Source organism: Ooceraea biroi, chromosome 1 (assembly GCF_003672135.1).
Source record: "Ooceraea biroi isolate clonal line C1 chromosome 1, Obir_v5.4, whole genome shotgun sequence".
NCBI lineage: Eukaryota > Metazoa > Arthropoda > Insecta > Hymenoptera > Formicidae > Ooceraea > Ooceraea biroi.
The window spans coordinates 13,523,989-13,548,599 of NC_039506.1; the positions used below are offsets into that span (position 1 = coordinate 13,523,989).

Below are 24,611 nucleotides of genomic sequence, written 5' to 3' on the forward strand. Positions count from 1 at the left end.
GCGGCGCGCAAGGTGATGCATAAATGTAAAATTCTGCAGAAGAGCCCTCGCCGTTTCCACCGTCATTCCGATATTAATTATAACGCAGAGGAACTGCGCGGAAAACGTGTAACGTTCAATGATGACAAAAATAAAGCCGTTAATTAAAAATTATGTGATTACATCGAAATTATTAGCAAACTTTATTAATTAATGCGGTAATAAAGCTGAGTATAGCACATCACGGATACGTGTTGCGCTCGCGGATTCAGTTAAAGTTGAAATAATGCGCGCTTGAAACCGCTGGCAAAGCCGCGAGTTCAACCAGATCTGTGGGAAACTTTTAGTCGTCGACGGAGTTAAAAATGTATGCGTTAAAAGCGTTTGTAATCCTCGCCATTAAGATTAATCTAGCCATACAAAACTGCTTAATTTTTCCGTGTTTCCTTTGTTTTCCACAAACACATTATACGACTTCATGTTATTTAATAGCTTTTTGCTGCTGATTATATTCGTGCTGCAGATTGAATGCGAGCCCGTATTTTTCGTTATACGTAACTTTCCGTGACGTCTATCATAATTTTCTCTTTATGAAATTCCACCCTCGTCAGGCATGAGCAAGTCCTTTAATATTTTTAATCCCGTAATCGCGCAATAATATTTCTATTCGTATTTCTTGCTGAATCAGAACGGACGCAGTCGCTGCATTTTATCTACATACGTATCCGGATGGGTCTTGACTCTATCGGGGCAAAAATTTGTCCATTTATCGAGGCGAAGCTTGCCTTCGGAAAATCTGTCGCACGGAATCGAACGTACCAATGCGCAGCGCGGTGATTAATCATTACTTTACCGCAGCGACGCGTGTCGCGCGAAAACTAATTGAAACGCCACGCTATCGATCTTGTTTTGCTTGAGCTCGCTCAGAGCCGAAATCCGAAACGGAGAAGAGCGAAAAAGGGGCGGAAGTGAACGCAATACTTCCTCACTCTCTCTCTCTCTCTCTCTCTCTCTCTCTCTCTCTCTCTCTCTCTCTCTCTCTCTTTCTCTTTCTCTCACTCTCTTCCTGACTGAGCAATTTTCTCGGTAGTGCAACTGACCGACGACGAATAACGCTTAATTGCCACGCGCGGAATTAGGGCGACGACGCGACGGTTCGCCACGCGTTGCACCCAAACGCGATTGCTTTCGTTTCCGGCTGCACCGGAGTGTTCTTTTCCACTTCACTCGGGCGCGCACACGTATCCTCCCCCGACTGTGTTTTTTAATTAAACGTTTCTCTCCCTCGTAACGCGCGGCCGCGTAATCCGGCGTGAAAATATATACGAGACGTCGCGAGGCGCGATGAAATTGCACGGTGGAATACCGTAAGCGACGTTAATCCGAACGAGAACACCGGTCGAGAAGGTGGTTTCTCGTCGCAGCCGCCGGACTATCCTGGAATCTCTAGAATCTAGCCGCACTCGCGTTCCACTCGTTCGCGTTCCACTCGCTCGCGTCAGAAGATTCTCATTCGTGCGAGTCACGAAGCCGAGATTGCTCCTGGAAAGCGAACGCGCGACGAAGAGACTCGGTCTCGTTAAAGTGCCCTGCCCGTTTCGGATTTCCGATCTCACGATGAATCGTGGCGCGATGACGGACTACCCACGCGTCGTCCTGCGCAACTTTATCACTTGCGGAATTACGCGGATGGGACGATTAATCTTCGGGCGTCTGGCGTGTCGCTCTCGATACTCGAGCGCCGAGCGCGACGTTTCCCACGGCTTCCATCGAGATAAACCGAGACCTCTCTGATTTAGTTTTTGGCGTATGTAATTAGGGAGAAGTCGCGCTCGTGCGTGAGAACGTCACAGAGATAGCGTTGAAATAACGCGCCCGCGCATAAAAAGGGAAAGCCATCTGGCAGGCAACCTGCTCGGGCCTCGGTTCCTCGCTGTTAACGGAACCGTTAGTGAAACAAAGAACCGAGAGATGATATTGGATAGATATAACGGTGAAGGATGGATGGATCGAAGAAATACGACGAGAATATCGAGATGCCGCGCGGTCATCCCGCTTTCGTAATCGTCGCCAATTTAAGGCGATGTTGACCGGACTAATGTAAGTAAGATGTAATTTCCAGAAAGTCGAGGCTATCGAGGCTTTCACAAATCCTCGATCCTTTTCGATTCCACAGAGATACTTCCGTGCTCGGAAGTACATTTCGGAGGGCACCACGACAATCCAGACAATGGTATTACGTAAAGTCTGTCCTCAATCAATACCATAAATGGGCCGAGCATAAGGAGGCGAGATGGATGTGCAGTTGACAGCACGGAACAAGATTGCCGACGTAGTTTCGCAGCAATCCAGTTAAGATTGCACTCTAATTCGCGTCAGAGTTGGCCTCTCCTCCCGAGAATAGAGCTCGGTCGCCCGACGATCTCTTCTCGCTACGTTCATTCGGGGTAATTAGAAACGCGCGTCCATCCGTCCGGCCGTCCGTCCGCCGGATGACTACCGGGAGTCGTCACTTATGCCGGGCTCGCACGTACGGAATTTCCAGTGGCAGCTTTGTAACGAGGAGCGCGTACGTCTCCTTCTTAATTTCCTGGCCTCTTTGAAATGGAGCCCGTGGCGTCCGAGCGCATGATTGCATTCGTCGGTCGCGATTACGTAACGAGGTGGCCGTGCGCCGACTTACCGGTCTGCGTGTACCGCAGAAGTTGTGGCACGAGGGTCGCAAACTAACCGCGGGCCCTCCTCTCCGCTCTTCTGCACACCTCTCCTCATCTTCGCAGCACTTATACGCGAACGTAGGCAGAGAGTATATAAGTTCGCATAAGCGCGGCATCTGAGGAAATTGAAAATTGTCAGAACGAGTTTCGCGAGAGTCCCGAGCGGCCTGAGCGCGCGTAATTATATCGTAACCCTTTCCCCCCCCCCCCCCCGAGGTCCAGGTCTCCCCGATGGTCGACGATGTACACGGTTCTCCCGACGATGCACTCGTTCCGCCAGGTATCGCGCGATGCATTCAGCTCTTTATTAAAGGATACTCTGTCTATTGGGACGCCCGGAAGTCGTTGCGCGTTCATTTACGCCGGCGTCACGTACGCGGGCGGAAAAATGTGCCGTGCCCGGTAATACAACGTTCGATCGCACGACGATAAAATCTATTAAAGCGTGGATTATCTCTCCGGGCGATCGATCGGATTCGGCTGGTATTAATTAAAATTGACGTTCCCCCGTCTCTTTGCATCTTCCAGCTTGTTCAAGTTGCACCGCCCGCGGCGATGAGGTCGTGCCAAGCAGCGATGGTTAGGCGCGTTGCTATCAGCCTGTCATTTTCAGGATACGCGATGTCGACTATCGAACGCAACACGACAGTGCGAGATTTACGTTTTAATCGTACAAATTCTGTTACACGCGCAGTATTCCGAACGTGAACCAAGCAGATGGCCAACTGGTCTTCGTCGTCGTCGTCGTCGTCGTCGCAATTGCGTACGAGATTGCCGCGAAATAATGAAGTGTAAACAGGTGGAAGAAAAAACGGTCTCCTTTTACCGCGGTCAAGTACTTTATTACCCAGCGGGACGGGTGCGAATACGGCCGTCTGTATTCATTCCTCCGCTCCTCGCGAGCATCCAGCAAACAGCAGAAAATTACGGGCGACCGTACTGGCGACGCCGGTTGCCTTTGCTGCTGCTGCTGCTGCTGCTACTGCTGTTCTCGTCAGCACAGCAGCAGCAGCAGCTTTTCAGCGTTGGAGCACATTGGAGTCGATTCACTTTGCTCGAGTTTCATCTTTAAACTGCATGCTCGTCGTCTTATCCGTCGAGTGCACCGAGAATGGAGAAGGACGGTGATGGTGGGATAAGAGGACCCGGGGTTTGGCCGACGACGGCGGAGGGTTGGATGATGACTTTTACAACGTTCCACACTTCCTCCGCGGCTTGGAAAATGGGGCCGTCGAACATCTCGGCGAGGTGATCTCGAGCGAGCTGGTGAATGTACGTCGCCGTACCTTAGTGAAAACACCATTTTGTTTCGTCGGGACACAATCGTAGACAAAGGCACTCGCACATTCTTCCGGAATTTTGTTCGCCGAGCGAATTCGGAAACGAAATTTCCCCGTGCTGCTATGCATTTTGGTACATAGAGATACCGCTGGGGTGAACTGCGACCGACCGATTGTCTGCCAACGCTTCGTGCGACGAATCCACCTCGGATACTAATACGCGACGAGAATTTATTACGAAATAAGAAGTTTCGTTGAAGCGAAAACGAAAACTTTGCACTCTTTGGTAAAATCTATTCGAAAATCTTCGAGATCGATGTATTCCACGAGTACTAATAAATGATGGAAATATTTTGCAAACGTTCTTCGTTACTCATTATTTCAATTTCTTTCTTCTCCAGCTAGTGGCTCGTACGCTGCCGGAAAGGAGACGAGAGATACGAGTACCGAAGAAGTTGCGTGAATGCAAATTACACGATTACGGCCTGCCGCAAACGTTTTCGGTTTTGTCATTGGAAACATTTGGACGGTTATCGTCAGATTGTTTCGGAACACTTCCTGCCGATAAAAACGTACCGCGGCGCCTTGTGATAACACCGTTTATATCACTTCCGTGCAACGGCCGATGTTTCCGCTGTACAATGGCAAACAAATTGATTTCAGCAAATCAAATAACGGTTCGAACTCGCTGTCGCGGTGTAATCATTGTTCTGACCGGCGACTATCGCATGACACAGCCAACTAAACCTGGATTGGTGTTTTTGACCCAGCTTTCCTTCCGGTTTACCTTTCAGCGTACGTACCGCCGCACACAGGGATGAAGCACAGCAGTTGAAATTTCACGCACTGCTTAATAAATATTTCCCGAGCACTTACTGTAAATAAAACAACGTTTGTGCTCTCTTGGTTTTTTTTACGGCAATTTGTTCGCTGCATTCCGCTAAAAAATAGGAGAGATTCGAGGGTGTACGGCTCGGTGTGATTTTTGTCGTCAGGAACTGTGTATGCACGCGTGTTGCAGTTCAACACTGCGCGAAACGTTAAAAAATTTCTAAAACAGATTTCGACGTTTTATTCGACGTTTTTCGAAAACAGCCTCTGCTGTTTTAATCGCAAGTTCAGCGCCGCCGTGTACCACCGAAGGCAGCAGCAGCATCCGCGGTAGTATATAAAACGCGAATGGGTGAACAACCCATTTTTTACAGTTTCCGTTTTGCATCTCCTCCGGAAATTGGGGACGCATTGATGTAGCGACGAAAAAATCGTACAGCACGTTCAACATATGCGAGAAGGAACACGCTGCGCCTTTCATGACTTTATTAAGCTCGAATTGTGAGATAACAGTCTGTGGAAGAGTCCTTTTGGCGTTTTTCTCTGCCGCGTTGAAACGTCGCTTTAAAACGAGCGACACGTGAGAATCATGAAGGGTGCAATATCGCGTATCATAAAGCGCGACGGCGAGAAAAACTAAATGTACAGCAATCCTGTGGTTTTTTTCGAGAGGCTCGCCGGAGCTCACAAAAGAAGACCGAGCTTTTCAATTTCAAACGACAAGCTCGGTTTGCCGAGCACCTTGAGCGAGCGTAGGAGACTGCGATTATTCAAGGCGGAAATGGGGACATCGGCTCGTGATGACTTTTACGAAGCACCTCGCTTCGTCCGCAGCTAATTTCCATGGTTTGAAAATGGGAGATTCGAACGGCAAAATCGCGGCGCCCCGCTATTATGAGTCAACTGCAGAATGAAACGACTTTAATACGTTCAGTGAAACCGGCTCTATATTACGTTCTCGAAAACGAGAAATTAATCGACGAAAAAATTGTATAACTTTGACGATACCAGGCACGCGAGCATATTTAATTAGGAATGTCAAAAGAGGAGCATGAGAGCTTTCTTTGTTGGTTTTCATTATATGTGAATTTCATTATACCGCTACGTTTATGAAGACTTTTATTGTACTTGACAAAGGATCTTTTGACTCGCGCATTTTATTGATATATTTGCATAAATAATTGGCAATGTCTCCCTTTGTCCTTATTTAAAAAAAATGCAGGTAATAACCGAGTGTTGTAATTGCGAAAAGTAATTTTACAAAGACGGAAAATGGACAATGGAACAATTATTTTCTTGTATGTATAATATAATGAATTCTAACAAAAGTTGTAGCGTTGTTTAACTTTTTTATGAGAAAGAAATGATAGTGGAACAAATTGGTGCATATGTGGAACAAATATGTAAGCACACATATATGTAATAACCGTTTTGAAATTTCATTAAAACAATACTAAATAAATATAATTAAATAAACAATACTAAATAAATATAATTAAATAAACAATACTAAATAAATATAATTAAATAAACAATACTAAATGAATATAATAATGAGAACATTTGTTGCAATACAATATTTATGTTACCAAAGATATTATCGAGAGTTAATTATGAATCTCAGAGAGTTCCACAATCAGAAGTTTAAGTATGCATATGCTTTCAATTTCAAGAGTTTATACTTTTTTGTCAGTGCTTGCAGAATGTTTTAACTCTGCGTTTTTTGAAGTGGACTTCTCGTGTTCAGAGCGTATATTTTTATACGTGTTTGCTTTGGAGATAGTGCAAGTTTGCATTTCCACGATAAAAGCACTATAAAATGCACGAATACTCGAAAAATAATGAAAAAGATGTATAAAAAACTTTTATAAAGTACTTCTCGCTGAAATTGCACAAGAGGTGCCATGTCTTTTGTTACTTATTAAATTTCTAATTATTAAAAGAACTGATTATTTCATTAATTATAGGAAAAATAACCTTTAAATAATTACTTAAAAATTTATTTCTAGATATTTCTCGAGCTTGCCTTCATTGCGACGAGCAGCGTCGCGTCCACATTCGAGCCGCAGAATACGCGCGATCTGTCCTATGAATTCTCATCAGCGACTTACGAGCTGGTGTTCGATCACTTTAAACGTCACCCACTGTGATCGTACATTACGGAGGGATGTATGAGAAAAATGGGAATGTGCTTATGGATCCAGAAACTCGTTTTCGCGGATTAATCCAGAATTGCCGATTCGTGGCTCATCATTTTTCGCTCAGCGTCGAGTGCTTCGTCACGAAAATGTGGATTTATATGTGCCGATCGTTATTACCTGAACGAGAGAATTCGCACCCTCGGCCTTTCCAGGTAAAAGAAGATGCTATCTAATCTTCCACGCGCGATAACACGTCTCTCCTCCAGTCGCAATTCGCTTCTCGAAAAAACGCGAATCGAGATTTCTGGTCTCGCCTATAATTGGCTGTTATATTGTCCAGCCTCTCGACGGAAAAACGATTTACTCTTTTGCCGGTATGATCGATCGCGGGGAAGAACGTAAGCTGATTTATTCGACGAATGGAAAGTATCCGGTTCGAAAAACCGGAGTAGACTCCCCGTCTTTCCTCGACTTGTTCCTAAGAGGATTGTCCGCTTTTCGTCACGGCGTTTACATATCTCGCGTGCCGCACACGAAACCGCAACCCCTCGCTTCCGCAGTGTCAATATCCCGGAGTCTGCGAGTGGGATTTACACCCCCGCCTCACGATCGCGCGCGCCTTGAAGCGTGCCGCCTTTCTTATTTACGAGATCACGATAGGTACGTGGCGAAACGCTACATAACGCCGCCATCTAAGGATGATCGTTCGGTAACGGATCTGATCCGACGACAGGTTTCCTAAATTCTCGAAGACTCGCGAGCAATCGCGTGAAACCGATCTCTCCAGCAGGAAATTAATCCGTTCGGTTTAATTGAGATCCAATTACTTGTCGCTGCAAGTACGGTGATTAAGAAACGAAACGTTCCTCGTAACGTTCCTCGGCACGATACGTCCAAATATTGCGGGAAAAATGGCGACAGACGGTTAGCTGCACTCCAACAATGACATAACGACGACGACGACGACGATCGTCGTACCCCCTACGACTGCTGCCGGAAGCCGTTCCCGATATCGATCCCGCAGGCACGTTCCGATTCGGCGCAACTCCCGGCGTAAAGTTTGACACCGTAAACTGGTTTAGCGAAAAATGGCTTAACTCTTGAAGTAGCCAGGCTCCATATCACCCCTTCTGCCCCTCCCCCCCTCTCCTCCCCGCAGCATCCCCCGCGCCAGCCGCTGCACGACCGCGATAGAACTGTGATTGTGATTTAGAGCGACGGTGGCTCGTGCTGTTTGATCCCGTAATTGAGTAACCGTTCTCACGTTGCCGCAGTGAGAGCGATATTTAGGTGCAACCCGAGATCTCCCGGCAATCTCTCGACGTTTAACTGACAATACGGGAGTCGTTATCGTTTCGCACGTGCGGCGTTGCAGCGAACGTAATATCGAGATATACGGGTTCATTAAATATCGAAGCGGACTCGCGAAACTGCCGTTCCCCAACGTTGATTAATGTCCGCGGTCACTAGCCGCTTAAACGTCTTACATTTAATTAGCGCTTTAATCAAACTGTGCCCGACGTATGTATGGGTGTTATTTAAGCGACAGTTAAAGTACAAAAGTTCTTCAGCACGACGACGCGGCGAGGATCTTGCCATCTGCGCAACCGATTTTACAATATTATAATAACGCTAACGCGGTAGCAGGCGCAATAATATTTCTGTATAATTAATTGGGCCCGAAGATTGAAGCAGATTAGACGATCTGTTCCTTGCTCCGTAAAGTATGACTCTAACGAGCGCATAGAAACCCGTATTGATTAATAGGCGTTTTGCCATTTTTCGGTCGTCGTCAGTAAGTCGCACCACACGCGCACCATACGCTCGCTCGCTCGCGCGCGCGCGCGCCACAAAAATGCGCGCGTAAGCTTATCCGACAGTTGAAATATCGATATGCACCGCTGGCGGTAAACACAGTAATAACGTGTAAACACGAGCGGATGATTAACAGTGGAAATTTTCAGGTGTTTCCGCGTGCACGTTAAAGCAGGTGTGCGGCGAGTGGAACATCCTATGTATGTAACTTTATCTGTCGGCCCAATCCACAGCATACATATACTGTTGCTGCAGTAAACTTATACGTCTCACCTCCCGTCGTAATTCAGCTTATCGGGTAACGTAAGGGTAGGTACACACGGACGGTGATGGTGGTGTAACGTGGCCGCGTATCCACAGGATCGTGGATACGAAATTTTAAACCGACCGTATTTTACGCGCGTATCAAAAGTCACCGGAGCTTGCAAGTGGATTTCCCACGTCATCGAGCGGGGATCGGTGTGCTCGGAATTCGAGGGGGAGAGGGTGGGATCAACTCCGCCAGAAATTCGCGTTCGCAACTGTAATGCGCGATTGCACCCCTGGGCCCGCGAGGGGCTTAAGCGTTGATCGCGAATCGAGCTTTGCGTTCTCGTATGCGGGTGGGAAGCATTATGCACAGTTGATGGACACTTGATAGATACGAACAGCTCGCGAGCTCAAGCTTTCCTTCGGAGCAACGAACGTTTCCCGCGTGTCCGTCAGATAGCGGATAGTGAGTTGTCGTAATGTTGCATCGTTTACAAATAATCCATCGGGTAGCATCGGCTGATGCTCGAAAAGAATGCCGCCTTATTTCACGGATGAGTGGTGGTCGTTGATAACGATGACTTGGAACTGACAGATCATTTCAAAGTAAAACATGAATAAAAATGTTAGAGAACTTGAAAATGGGTTGAACGATTGGAAAAAGATTACCGAGATTATTCTAAACAATAATAACTGACAGACAGTGTTATCTGACTATTATATTTTCCGAACAAGCTTGAATTTTGCAGCTTTGACACTGCCCAAATCGTTGACGTTTATATCGCGAAATAAAATCTATTGTACTTGTCATATGTTACGAGATACAAATTATCGACAATTTTTACATCCGAGGGAGATATTTTTCACAGTTAACAAGAGATGACCATAAAGACAATCGCGTACGCGCGCCCAATCAATGTTTCATCCGACCGAACCCGTTTAATGAATAATTTAGCTCTGATTAGTTTATGTCAACTCTCGTGACAATGTTCATCAAACATTGGTTAACCATGTCCTTAGGGAGCGTTACATATTTAACGATAATTACGGCACAAACTCATATGCCGCCAGGGACAAATTCGACTATCGATTGTTACGGGAAAATGGTTTCGCGTGGAACTTGCGACGCATAATTACGGGGCACTCTCATTCGAATGACACGTTACGGATTTTTCCCGAGAAACACTTGCGCGCGATAAACTTTTTTGCTGGTGTGACCGTTTATAACTGCTAAGTTATTAATCACGCCCGCGCGCGGGCAAGTCGGTTTTATTTTTAATTTCTATAAATCCGACCGCGACAGAAAGAGAGAGAGAAAGCGAGAGAAAGGCAACCACGACCGTCAAGAGATATAAATATCGATTCGTAATTTATTACGCTGGTAGCACCTGCAAACTGACGTTTAATTGGCTCGAGAGAATCATTGCGCGCCATAAAAGAGACGTCGCTGCCGATTCCCATGGAAATGCCTGGCGGTATCGAATTTAATATCATGTTTATTAGACGTCACTGGATATCACAGTCGGACACATAAACCTAAAATCTCACGACGTTACTGGCGTCCCCGAAGAATCGTTACGCAGCGCGCTGTCATAAAAATCGAGATATAACATGGAATAGAGTTCCAGCATCAAGTCGCGATGCGGAAATTTGATAGCGCGCGGGCAGCACATTGAAAAATCAAATTTTTATCTTTTCCGCCGTAAAGTTTCGAAATTTTGCAATATGTTTACCTATCACAGATGCAACGTGTGCGGGAATTGTGAATAAAGTTGCATTTATTGTAGAATGCAATGCTTTGCTCAACGTAGAAAAACGATTCTATTTTACATAAATAATAAGTGATTACATGACGCTGAGATGATGATCATTGTGGACGCTTGGTCATATGAATGAATGTGATTTTCCGTGCGTTTCAAGGATTATTTTATATTTTGCTAGTGAATCCCCACATTCGCGAGGCAGCTAAAAATCTGTAAGGATATCCTCTCTTTTTCTTGCGCGCTCATGTATGTTGCACCGTAATCCTTTCATTCCTCCTGATGCGTGTGTGCTTATACAGTCCCGTATTAAAAATAGTTAAATTAAAAAATTACGTAAACTCTTTTCTCCCTTTGTGGACGCATTGCGGCGCATTCCCTTAATATTATATATTCAAGACAAACAGTAGTAAATTACGGGCCTTAATATAAAGCAGCTTCCGAAATGTGAAATATGTTTTTATATCAGTGTATCTGCATTAACGCTAATGAGACGCGTGCAGAATATCTTACAACAGGGATACAAGTATGAAATTAAAAAACATGTTTTTCCCTCATTTCAATCTCTTTCAACAAATATTTTGATTTTCTCTATGGTACCAATGTTCATCAAAGAAAGCATATGCACACAGCTGATTAAAATACTACCGATAAAACTGAATTAATAATTTAGTTGTTAATAACTCAGAGTTAACCAAAAACGTCTCGCCTGGCTTAATCAACGTCGATCAACGTAGCGAGGAGGATTTGTTGTAGCAATCCTATGGATGGCGACTCGGATGATTCGCGTGCGGCATCGTCGTAATCCGGTATCGATTTGCAATCAGGCAAATTTGACAATCGTGACAGACGGATTCTCCGACGATTCGATACAATGGCTGGCTGACTGGAGGAAGGGGTGGAGGATGAGATGGGATGGATGGGATAGGGGTGCGTTACGCGATGAATGGAGACTTCGAGTTTTATGGCGGAGCTGGGCGCCGGCCTGGAATCGTCGCTCGTCGCGTTCGCGTCACCTCCGCCGCGAGTTTAAATTCGGAGACAGGGATGGAATTGATTTCGCAGTCGCATCGATTGTCCGCGCATCCGATGTGGATGTGTTTGATGACTCGAATGACGCTTAACGACGCGCGACGATGACGCATTACCGGCATTACGAGTTCCGCGATCGACTATGTCGTAATAAGCGATCGTGTTCTGCCGTGATGCATCTTTCAGAAGCAAGAAAATTGTTGAGGCTGCATGTCCCTCGATACGGTATAGTCGCGGACGAGCAAGGGGATTTAATTATTTTCGTCATTTCGCTCGCGACTTCCTCGTTATTCTGTCAATTTAAAATACTGAAGGTATTTTTAATTACAATAGGATACATAATTTTTAATTACTCAATATCGATTCACCGTGAGATGAAATTTATGAAGAAACATCTCCGTGTATAAGATTGAAAATTTAATTATAATAATGCTCATTCTCGTTTAGGTTTAGCATAGGCTCATATTTTAAAGTAAATAATATAACAATATATTTCGTTTTGTTTAATCTATGTGTTACAAAAGTAAGGATTCGCCGGGATTAAATTGCTTCGTGTTCAATCTAAGCAGACTCGGCATTCGGCGAGCATAGAAAAATTCTGGCCTAAGCTTCAGCACCTCGTTCTGTTAAATTTCATAAAGATGAAAATTTCGTGATTATAAATATTTACGTGTGCGTGTGTGAAATGCAATCGGCGACGAAAGTTCAACGATGAGTCGGCAGCTTCCAAAATTACAAATGCAGCAGGTTCCAGACGGCCTACCTCATCGACGGACTCGAGAGATCTGTAAATCGCGCCGATGTTCATCAATATTCAAATCGCCACTGAACAGATATAAAACATTTCATCTCTATCTCCGAAAGAGCTAGCGCGAAATTAGCTGCGTCAGCAGCCTTGGTGATCGAGGAAGCTTTTCTCCGGATATGCTTCCCGGGTGCATTCTGCGTACATAAATCTACTCTCTGCATCTGCGTCGCACGAACGTACCTCCGCGGACTGCGTAATCTGCAATGAAGGATAACGAGCGTATTTTAATCCCGACGAGCGACCCTCGCTTCATCGTGCATCCAACGTGTGTAAACGAGCAAACGTCGAAAATAAGCGCGCTTTATTTAATAACGGCTTGTCAGACGCGTGGCCGATAAACTCCCGGGTGGTCGCCTCTATCTGACCATTCCCCGATTTCCGAATCGCGCCCCCTTGCTTGCGAAATAGTTTACTGCAAATTGAAGTGGATTATTCGTGGAGCCGATTTTCATTTCATGCTTCAGAGAAAGAGAGAAATAGAGGGCGACGATGGGAGAAAAAGAGGAAGGAAACTCTCGCCTACTCACGGCGAAGGAGTGATATCGCTGTTTGGGAAAAGGATTTCAGCCGGAAGTAATGGTAATCCCGGCGATTCCCTTTCAAATGTGGCTAAAGTTCCGTAGGAATCAGCAAGGGCTTATCGGGGTTATGACACTCGAAGTCCCTGTTACAATCCGCCCGCTCTCCCGTCCGCCCCCTTTCACTCGCCCGCGACGTCTCCACCCCCGGCTACCGGGGTGGAGGATCACCAGTAAACATCCACCATCTCTCCAGCCACTTATCAGTTTCGAACGGTCGCGGTTTATATTTATTTATGAATACCGGTTCTCCGGCACGTCTCAGTCGCGCGATAATAATATCGTAATGATCACCATCGTGCCGTTCGAATCCCGCTAAAATCTCGAGATTCCAGAAGGAGAGAGACAAAACGGAACGACGCGCCCGAATTCACCCGCGGCTGGATACAATTCTCAAGAGTGTTTCTATCTGATTTTGAAGAAATCGAGAAACACTGATTCGGCTGACGATTTGAATATTACATAGCAGTGCCAAATGTAACATCTTTTTTACATATATCTGTTTAAAGGTTTTGCAAATATTGAAGGTTTAAAGTTTGATGACTTAATAAAGGAAAATCCTTCAAAACTTAATTCGATGTTTCATTTCTGACCGAATATCCGTGCGGTCGCGAGAAATACGCGCAAAGTGCGCTCTTGAAAAAAATCTGAAACGCGGGAATTCTCATTTAGAGAAAACTAATTTGACTTTCTCGGAAATGGCTAGCCGAAATGTGTTATCACGTGGCGGCGATACTCGATTGGGACGAGATGTGTTGAGTTAGAAAGGTTGCTTCAATCCTCGATCCCGCAGATGGACGCGTATAGAAGGACACGTATTTCTCGTTCTAAAGTATATACGGATGTCTCGTGATGAAATCGTGATGAAACAGTTCCTTATAAGAACAGCGGGTAACGTACCGTCGTGGCTCTTGGGACGTCGTACTCTTGGGACGATTTGTTTGGATAGGTAGTGAGATCCTTTTCGACGGAGCGAATTGCTTGCATCGGTCGAGCACTGCGAGCATTTTATCAAAAGTTTAATACAAACGCTAACTTTCTTCGTTATTCCCTTCCTTCCTTCCTTCCTTCCGTCAACGTTATTCTCGCATAATGAGGGTCGGGGGAGTATTATTTCACGAGAAAGACAGAGAAAGAAAGAGAGAGAGAGAGAGGAGACAGATGCGTTCTCTTATCGTCGTCGCTGCGCTCGCAATAAATCGTCCCGAGCACTTGTGCGTCTTCGCCGTCACACCTATATTTCGTCCGGGACGAGTGCAACCGCATCCTCATCGACGACACACATGTGCAAACGCAGCCATATTTGCAAACATAAAAATAATTTGCGAGTAAGGAACTCGCCGAATCGCGAGCGGTGCGCGAGCGTAACGTGATACTCTCGAAGCGGAGATAAGCGCGAGAAACGAGAATAAACGTGGGATATTTCGAACTCCCTCCGAGGAGATATCAAAGGGTTACTCCCCAGGAGGTACGCGCACCTCTGTGCTAAATTAACGTGCTCGTAAAATTATATGACCGGAAAAAAAATAAACCGCCCATGCGATATCTATCTATCTTGAAGGCTCTCGTGCGGGGAAAATAAAGGACGCCGCTTACGTCATGTAAATTCGTTAATTGGCGTTTGAAGTATTTTTGTGCGGTAATTAGAGAAATTAGAGAAAAGAGTGTTCTTTAAGCGCACTCGCCCACCGTGACATCTAATAATTATGCGTACTTTGTCAAAGTATTCAAATCGGAATCTGCATTCAAATCGATCGCACCAAGTGTCGCTTGAATTACGGGCGTAAAACCTGGCGAGTTAATTTTCTGTACGTTTACTAAATTTACCGTTGCTTGCAATCGAACCCGTAACTGGCACTTAAAGTGCTTCCGTACAATAATTAGAATAGGAAGACATTAAACGCGCGGGGAACGTATTAATAATAATCGTTCCGAAGCTTCGATAATCACAGGAATTTAATTACGAGCATTTGACGGACTTTTTTTCGAAATTCCTGCTTCCTTTCCTTCCGTACTTTTTATTATTCCTTAGCCTTATTTTTTTATTAGAATCCTCTTGTTCCTTCTCTTTTAACGCACTTGCCTCGTACGATGCATTAATCCACTTGCAATACGCGTTATACAGTTAATTTTTCGACATCCGGCGCAACGCGCACAATGCAAGATAATTTGGAACAAATTTTAATTAGACCTGTAATTGGCAAAAGATTAATAATCTGTTGAGGCTCAAGTAAAATAAACAATCTGTATAATTATTTCGAATAAATATGATTACTCGGATTATACGGTAATTAAAGACGTTAACTTTGTTGTATCATATCCATTTTCTATGTTACACTCATTAGCGATATTCAAAGCGCTTTCATGATTTTATGATTAAAGAAGAGGCTGTGTATTGTTCGGGGAAAACATCAATAATGAGAACTTTGGTTCTCCCAGGAATAGCGGATTAATTACAATAATTCATGTATTCTTGCCGTCTCTAACAAGCTATTTTAATAATACCTACTTACCGTTGAATTAAAATAAGAAAATTTAATTTAATTGAATCTCAAGGAAAATTTGTCACGTCGTCAGTCTAAGTTTATTATCAGTACTATTAATGCATTTTCGCACATTACGCAAATACAGAGAAATCTCGGAAAATCTGTATCCCACATACATAACACGCCATACTATCGCGCTGGAGAAGAAGGTGATATTACCCATTAACGCCTGAAAGTCAAAAATTTTCTGCTTACTTTCGATTCTCTTGAATGCCTATCAAATCATGAGCAATTTGACCAACAATGTATATCCTACTATTTTTGGGTATGCTTTTTCCGAATCCGTCGTTATATTTGAGTTTTGTCGACGTGGAAAAAAATATGGCTGTCTTAATAAAAAGAAATACGAAAAAAACAGTATTTTCGAGAAAAAATCTCTGTTTTTGGAATGGGATGGGAGTAGAAATGAAGTTAAGACCCCGTCCATCGATGGATAAAATAGTTGTACTTTAAAGATGCACATAAACAGAAGGTCGAAAACATCATGGCGGTGTCAAAATGATGGCAAAATCAAGGAAATTTGTCAAATACAGCATTTTTTCGATACAATTCAACGATAATCGAGATTTTTACATCTAATTCATGATTCTAAATGATAAATTCGATAAGTCTACTTGATATTAGTTGATATTTTCACTCTTAAAAATAGCGAACTCTATATGGCAGCCAATCAACTCGCGAAAACATTGAAAATATGGAGTTTTTTCACTTTTCTCAGTTATCCTCGTCTATTTATTCTCGATCTAGTGTATCATCCTCTATAAATACATAACTTAGTAATAATAAGAGCCCATTACATTCTAAGTCATCATAAAAAGTTCATAATCACCCCCGTCCCTCAGCCGTTAGTCTCTAACGTTGCCCGACTCTTACTACTAGGAGGTGGACGGAGAGAAGAGTTGTTTTTTTTTGTATTCTTATCATTATTTTATATTTTTTTTGCATTTTTGTCATTTTATCCTTTTTTTATTCGAGTAATTATATTTTTATATTTTTATATTATATATTATTTTTCTCATTTGTCCACATATCCAAATCTCTATGTTTTCTCAAATATTTATGACCATTTTGTATTTTGAAATTTATAGTATATCTATCAAAATTATTGATGATATTTTGTGAAGCAGTCACAAAATACACATGATGCGTCTCATAGGGATTTGAAAAGAACGTGTTCTAGGGAGTCATGCGATATCAGAACAAATAAGTTTTGTGACGACTGTAATCGATATTTTTGCAAGCCCTGCTTCACACTAGATCGAGAATAAATAGACGAGGATAACTGAGAAAAGTGAAAAAACTCCATATTTTCAATGTTTTCGCGAGTTGATTGGCTGCCATATAGAGTTCGCTATTTTTAAGAGTGAAAATATCAACTAATATCAAGTAGACTTATCGAATTTATCATTTAGAATCATGAATTAGATGTAAAAATCTCGATTATCGTTGAATTGTATCGAAAAAATGCTGTATTTGACAAATTTCCTTGATTTTGCCATCATTTTGACACCGCCATGATGTTTTCGACCTTCTGTTTATGTGCATCTTTAAAGTACAACTATTTTATCCATCGATGGACGGGGTCTTAACTTCATTTCTACTCCCATCCCATTCCAAAAACAGAGATTTTTTCTCGAAAATACTGTTTTTTTCGTATTTCTTTTTATTAAGACAGCCATATTTTTTTCCACGTCGACAAAACTCAAATATAACGACGGATTCGGAAAAAGCATACCCAAAAATAGTAGGATATACATTGTTGGTCAAATTGCTCATGATTTGATAGGCATTCAAGAGAATCGAAAGTAAGCAGAAAATTTTTGACTTTCAGGCGTTAATGGGTTAATTGTTAAAAATGTTTAATAAACGCAGCAATTACGGCTAATTAGAGTCATGCAAGTTAACAAACGAAAAGCAGCGCGACGTCAGCTTTCCGGCCCTTATCTTTTCCGTCAACTTCCCGCGGCTGTGCTCCCGTTCCTTTCCCTTCGGAATTGTCCGCTTGCATTTTATACGCGGTATCTTAATAACGCGGGCGCACATCCTCCTCACCACTCACGGCACCAGCAAAGCGAGTCTAGATCGGAGGACTAGTTGGCTGAACCTCGGATCTCGGCTAGTAAAATACGCGGCTTAATTGCTTAATTTCTCACAGCTAAGTCCACCCTCCCTCCGCCCGCGTCCCGCTGTCGCCCGCACCTCCGAAGAACAAAGGCACGCGCCCGTTACTTCGGCCTTCTTACTTTTACACCCCATCAACATTACTTCCCGCGTGACACTTTAATTATGCCCGCGCCCCGCGAAAATCTCCCTCGGACAGAGAGCGTAAGGGAGGTGCTGCCGGGAAAGGAATCCTTTTCGTCTTCCCTCTTGCTGGCTCCGATTTTAATGATCAAACCGCAGAGTTATCGCCACATGTTACGCGAACGGATCCCGCAAATTGCGAAAACGCGACGGAAAGGCAAGCGAAACGAGTTTATCTGTCGCGGCACCGCGCCGCAAGAACAATTTTCCGCGGGGAGAGTCAGCGAAATCGCAAAAACGCGAAAACGCCGTATTTCATTTGAATTTCATGCCGAGTTTCGCTGGTTCTTGCTTAAAGATACATTTTTGCTTGCTTAGGTATTTATGGATAAAATACATTCGACTCACGTGCGAGCGCGCGGCCGGAAAAAGTTGCGATGCATAATTCCATTTTTGCGGGGAAATATCTAACTCATGCGATATGCGCCGGGTAAATCAATAAGTAGCCGGATAGTAAAGTTCGTTGAAACCGTAACGTGGGTATTGTTCTGGTATATTTGCATAACGGTGATGTAAATAATTCACGATATAATTGCGCGCGATATTGATTTCACGTAAATTTGATAAATGTCTGCAAACGCGCAAAAGTTAAACACACAGTACATTTTGCCCAGAATAACAGAAAGTTTAATTCGTACTCTCACTACTGGTACGCTTTTACAGAAATTCCAGAAAGAATTATTTCATCTCCCATACAAAAAGTAACACGTGTCATTAAACGGTGCAATACACGCGTTATCAAATAATTAATTAACGATTTCATATACGTTAAACCGTATGTTATTTTGATCTCTGAGCGATTTACATTTCGCCGTCTGCCGCACAAAGCGACACATCTCGAATAAAACAGCACGGTTCTTTTGTGCGCGGTAAAGTTCATTTCCGTATATCGTGACTTATTTTTATCCGCGAGATATTATTCAGCGGGTCATTTCGAAGTTCTCCGTCGGTCGTAAACACGATCCGGGATCCGCGGCACTTACGAGCGCGATTTCCCGTCCCGTCGCGTCGCATCGTTCTGTCAATCTGATCCGTCCGTCCGGTCGTCGTGCGATTAAATAAGGAATTTTATGGCGACTTAGCGATGGCGTAATAATTGTCATATGAAGGCAGCGTCATATTGTTGTTGGATTTAGTGGCGGTGCCGCAATAAAGGAGACGCCATGCGGATTTCGCGGATCTAGCGTGTGCACCGCGGGGGAATCGCCATAAACCTCAGCGCCGATTAATCGGTAATCGCGACACGAACTACCGCGTCATATTAGTTAATAACTCACGTGCATCGAAGACACTCAACCCGCGCATTCCACACGGCCATGTGTGGTCTGACGCGATCTTAAGACGATGCATCGGCGCTGTCTTTTTACGCGATAGTAAAATCGTCGTAAAATTTTCACGATGAAGATATCTCCTAGCTGAACGCTCCTTCCTTGGCCAGCAAGTCCCAGCTTGATGCAAATTCGAGCGAGTCCGCGAATCCCCCATTCTACGCTTCATGGGCCCTTGAATCGTCGCTCGACATATCGTAAGGAAACACGGCATGGATTCCACACTCGTTAGGGAATAGAAGTTGGATTACAATCCGCGGATTAAATTCCCCCGTCTCGTGATTTATAATTAATCGAGTGGGCGGAAGCGGGGGAGTCAGGGGAGCTAAAAATATTTAATGTCACGACGTATCGATCGATGCGGTGTCACGCAGCTGTCACGACTGTTACCGTTCTCGGCACTGTTATTTCCGTTTGTTCTATATTTATTCGAGATCAACTAAATTTGTCGGCTCCATGCACCCACGTACTTCCTTCTCCTAGTCAATTAAAGTACACGTAGCTCCAAGTACCTACGGTGGTCGACAATGGTCATTGTACTAAATCGGATTGTGATTGTGATTGTGAGAACGGTCCGTATCGGAATCCCGCGTCGTCGGACATAATGGAAATGCAAGATCGGCCGAGCATTGTGCAACAGATCCATGCAAGATCAGATCACAGCAGTCAACACCCACTCGGCCGTTGGCAGGCGAGTCGAGTCGCCGCGACGGATAATATTTGCGTAGCACTCGACATTTTGCGCGGCCCGTATCGTTAATCGCTCCGGAAATATCGGCGTCAGTATACACGGAAGATCGATATTGGGTTCTTTTCGCGTGAGTCTCACCGTTGCGCAGAGTTAATTTTCGCCGGTGTGTTTTTCGAGGCAAATGGCCTGGACGAGTAAACGGTTCGGTAATGATTTAAATCGAGTAGTGCGCGCGTGGTCCTTCGTTAATCTCTCCCGAACCACCAGCAGACCAAAGAACGCTGCTGAGGAACAGTCCGGAGGTTTCTTTATATTCTCACGGTTCGGCAGGAAGCCGTCTCTCCCCGCGTGATTTTTGCCGATTTATGTATGCGGCCGAGCGTAGGCGAATAAATTAAGGGAGTGGACGATTTTCCACCGCGGGATAACTCTCTCTGCGGCGGCACGTAAGGCGGTACACGGGGAAATTCACGGCGAGTCGAGAGCAGAGAATCATTTCTCCTCGCGTAGCTTAATGGTTCCGACGACTGTCACACTTCAGCGAAACGGTTCCAGTGCGCCGGGTGTAGTTTGATTAACGCTTACTACGTTTCACGAAGTTGGAGTAAAAGTAAGTTTTATGTGCTTCCTTTTGACTGCAATTTAAGTTCGCAGCGTTACTTCACACACGATTGGTCGCTCGCTCTTTCAATTCGCTGCTTTCCCGCCCCTTTTTCAATCTCCATCCCTGCTTGCCCGATTCAATCAATCCGATCGAGTTTGTTGATTCCGATTTATGGCGGAAATATCGTAATCGTTCGCTAATCGCGTGCGAGGGTTCGACGATGATGATATTAAACGATACCATCAAATAATACGTGAGCAAATATGTGAGGGACAAATATTGAATGAGGCGTTAACGCGTTTAAGAGGAGAAAAACTTTTACGGGTCGATAACACCCCGTGAGCGGGAGAGTCGCGGTTGATCGAGTACGAAAAGCGAGAGTCTCTCAAAAATAAATCGCGATATCAAAAATGACTGATTTTTATCCGTCTCGCTTTTCTCGTCGCGAGCGACCTCGTCCCGCATTTTGTTCGACGCTCCGATTCGTCCGGCCTTTAAAAAGTAATTAGATCGCCAGTTTCAGCGCAGATTCAGTTTAACGACATCGCTTTCCCATCTCGATCGCGCTTTTGCTGTCCCCGCGGTTTTTACAGAACACTCTCGCCGAGTGGCTAATAATTCACGTCGACACGGGGCAATTCGAGAATCCTTTGCCGATTGTGTCTACTTCGTTAGCCCTGGTCACCGCCCGTTCGCTCTTCGAGATCGAGATCCGCTTTGTGTCGCACGGTCTTTACGGTCGGACGATGTGCGCGCACGAGACGCGCGTACGTGAGGCGTTACGCCTTTCTCTCATTTTGGGGCACCCGCGATCTCGCCTCGCCGAGATGACACACAAAAGGTATTCTAATCCGATGGATTCGCCCCGGATGAAGGGACGGAAATCGCGGTGACTCACTCCGCGATCCGATCCGACGTACTCGGTTCTTTCGACGCGGAAGGAGAGTTCACCGCGCTAGTTTTTCCCATCTCGCGCGAATTGCGTCGCGTCGAGAGGATCGGCGCGCGCGCGCGAGACGCGGTCATCGAACGAAGGAAGGATCATCCTTGGCATCGTGAATCCGTGCCGGGCTCGACGCGCCGATACGCTCGCGCGAAATCAAACGACCGAGGAGGTTTCCTCTTTCCTGCCCTCTCCATTTCGCTCCGTACGTTCCTGTCTTTCCTCCGATCTCAATCCCCCCCAGACGTAGCTTTATGGAGTTTTCTTAAGCGAAGCTCGCGCGACTCTCCCCCTGGCTCAGACTCTATAACCGTTTTCCCAAACTCCGGTGCCCTTACGATCCCGGTGATCTCCGCTGTGTTTGAAGAACGGATTGAATCCACGCCTCGCGCTCGACTTGTCTTAGGAACCGAGAAACTTGTCTGGAATCTTCGATTTCATCGGTCCCTGTATCCCGCGATTCCGCCCGACGCGAGCGGAGCTTACTTCCCGTTGACTTATGAGAAGAAGCTGAGCGCTCGATTTAGCTACGTGCATCCGTTTTTTCCGTCACGCCACGAAAAGGGGACACGGAGAAGCGCGATCATCGCGAGAGAACGCGAGGGGATCACGGCGAATCGAGATCTTACTCAAGTCATTGTCTCATGTTACGGTGTACTGTAACTGCGGCAGCACAATTGGTAACGGTCTTTTGGCAAACCGATCTCGTGAATGAAATTCTCGCAGCATCATGTAACACGAGCTAGCAAACGCGGTTTTCCATATCTTTCAAGCTTAAAGCTCCCTCTCTAAAGTTACCGTTTTCATTTAATGCTTTCTTTAATTTAAATTCCTCTTTGTTTCGTTAATGAGCACGATTTGTACGCATTATGCCGATCAGCAAATTGCCAATCTTCCATTTCCCTAGCGTTGCGATGCGTGTTGTTTCTGCAACAGCGATCGCGTAGGTGCGCGAGATTCATCGGCGAACGATCACAAGTGCAATCGCACTGATTTAGTTTACTTAAGCTGTAATTTTCGGGCGCGCAAAAGAGCGCTTTCTTTATCCGCGACTACCGGGTACGCGGTCGCAGTGCGCGGCTGCGAGCGCCGAATTGAAAATTGGAGTCGCAGAACTTTTGCAGTTGGAGCGTAATTGGTATAATCAACAGCAGCAAAGTTGCATCATATTCCATCGCTACACGGATGTTGCATCTCTTACCGGTGACGGCGACGAGGAGGACGCAAAGTAGCGACACGGATAGGGCAGAATGCGCGTCTCGGTATCCCGCGGCACTTGGCATGATGCGCTTTTCGAGATTAACGCTCTCGTCGATTACGCACTCATATACACGCCCGCTCATTCACCCGTTTCACAGATCCGCCTTCATATCAACACTCCGACGAGATCCGCGACGAGCGATCCATCGGTTTCGGATGCACTACACTGTATATCCCCTCGACGAACTCGGTCTCTTCTTCACCGCCCCCTTTTCTTTCCTCTCTTCTTTTTTTAATCAACGCTTGTCTTTGGATTCCGATGCAGCCGATCGCGCGGAACGATCTTTGACACGACGCGCGAAGGAAAAAAAAAAGCAACCGCGCGACCAACACCGAATGACCAGGGGGTTGCGTAGGCCGCAAGGGTGCCCCTTGCGATCCCTCGTCGCCCGAGGATGGCGCGCTGCGCGCTGGCTCCGGAGATTCGCGGCGTAAAAGCGTGAAGGGCTTTCCGGTCGACGTACAGGCGGCTACTGAAGCTCCCGCCGCAAAGCACGGCGAGCTTCCAGTGCGTCGACTCCGTCGTGCACCCCGAAAGCTCGGTTCTCCGACTCGCTCCCTCGCGTTCGCACCCCGCGACCTTCCTCCTCTCTCGTTCGCTCGCTCGTATCTTCGTCTCTCTCTAGTTTCCCGTGGCTCGACAAAGTCTCTCTCGCGCGCCCTGACCATCCCTTGCTCTATCACTCTTCCTCCCTTTCCCTCTCTCTCTCTCTCTCGCCCTGTCCTTCCCTCCACCCTCACGGCCATTTTAGCGTCGTCGTCGCGATCAGGCGCGCCAGTGCGGGCTGCGCGCGCGAGGGAACTTTCGCGTCCTAAAGCCGAGCGGACGCGGGGCCACGGAGAGAGGTGATTGATTGGCGCTGAAACTTCGCGACTGATTGAATCTTTTTTACGTTTCAATATCGATATCCCGGGGGGGGGGGAGAGGAGAGGGAGAAGCACAAGAGGGTAGCGCGGAAGATGCGGCGCGGCGGCGGAAACGCGAGAGAAGCAGAAGAAGGCACCCCGAGAGTAGAGGTCTCACGTACGTTGTAAGCTGCCTCTCTCTCTCTCTCTCTCTCTTTCTCCCGTTCTCTCGATCTCGATGGTAAAATATCGCCGTGCGACCTACGCTTTCCCCGTTCTGCGTCGCCGATCAACCGTCATCCCCATCATGACGGACGGATCCACGAGTTGTCGATCTCGTCGTGCCGGCGACGATAGATCGGGATCGTCGAGGAGGAATTATCGGACGAAAGCTCGACGGAAGTTTCGGCATAATGATACCGACGTGACGCGAAGAAGTTGAGCGAGGATGCGATCTGGAGGACCGAGGATGCTTCCGTGGAGAAAGTTACGATTCGGTACAATGCGAATTGATGAATTAATGACACTCCACAGGTTCGCACAGGAGCATCTAGCGGGCACGTAGCGGGAAGAGGAACTCCCCGTTCCGTTTAAAAAAGCCGGCGCGGTTAATTGAACCGCAAACGACGCGCTAATTACCGCAACTGTTAGCCGATATCTGCGCTCGGCTCGGTAGTTTCGTGATTTTGATCGATTATTCGAGCGAAAGGCTATTACGCGCGTGCAGTCGCCTGGTCCGCCGCACGGTCGAGCGTGATTCGCGTTATCAAACCGATTTCCAAGTACGAGTAAATAAAACGGACGCTGTGATTCGCGCTGATAGATAAGACCAGAAGACGGGACTGCACGAGCTGTCGCTCGCGCGCTCTATCATTGCCGGTTCACGGAGCGGGCACCCT

At 45.8% G+C, this 24,611-nt stretch overlaps 1 protein-coding gene across 1 annotated transcript in view; it reads right to left on the bottom strand.

The window, feature by feature from the left end:
- LOC105279130 overlaps positions 1–23,364 on the bottom strand; it is a 55,238-nt gene extending 31,874 nt beyond the window's left edge. Inside the window, exon 1 of the mRNA XM_026969013.1 lies at positions 22,808–23,364. Within this exon, the coding sequence (XP_026824814.1) occupies positions 22,808–22,949 (142 nt within the window). The 5' untranslated portion in view covers positions 22,950–23,364. The remainder of the gene's footprint in view (positions 1–22,807) is intronic.
- Between the last annotated feature and the right edge of the window lie 1,247 nt (positions 23,365–24,611).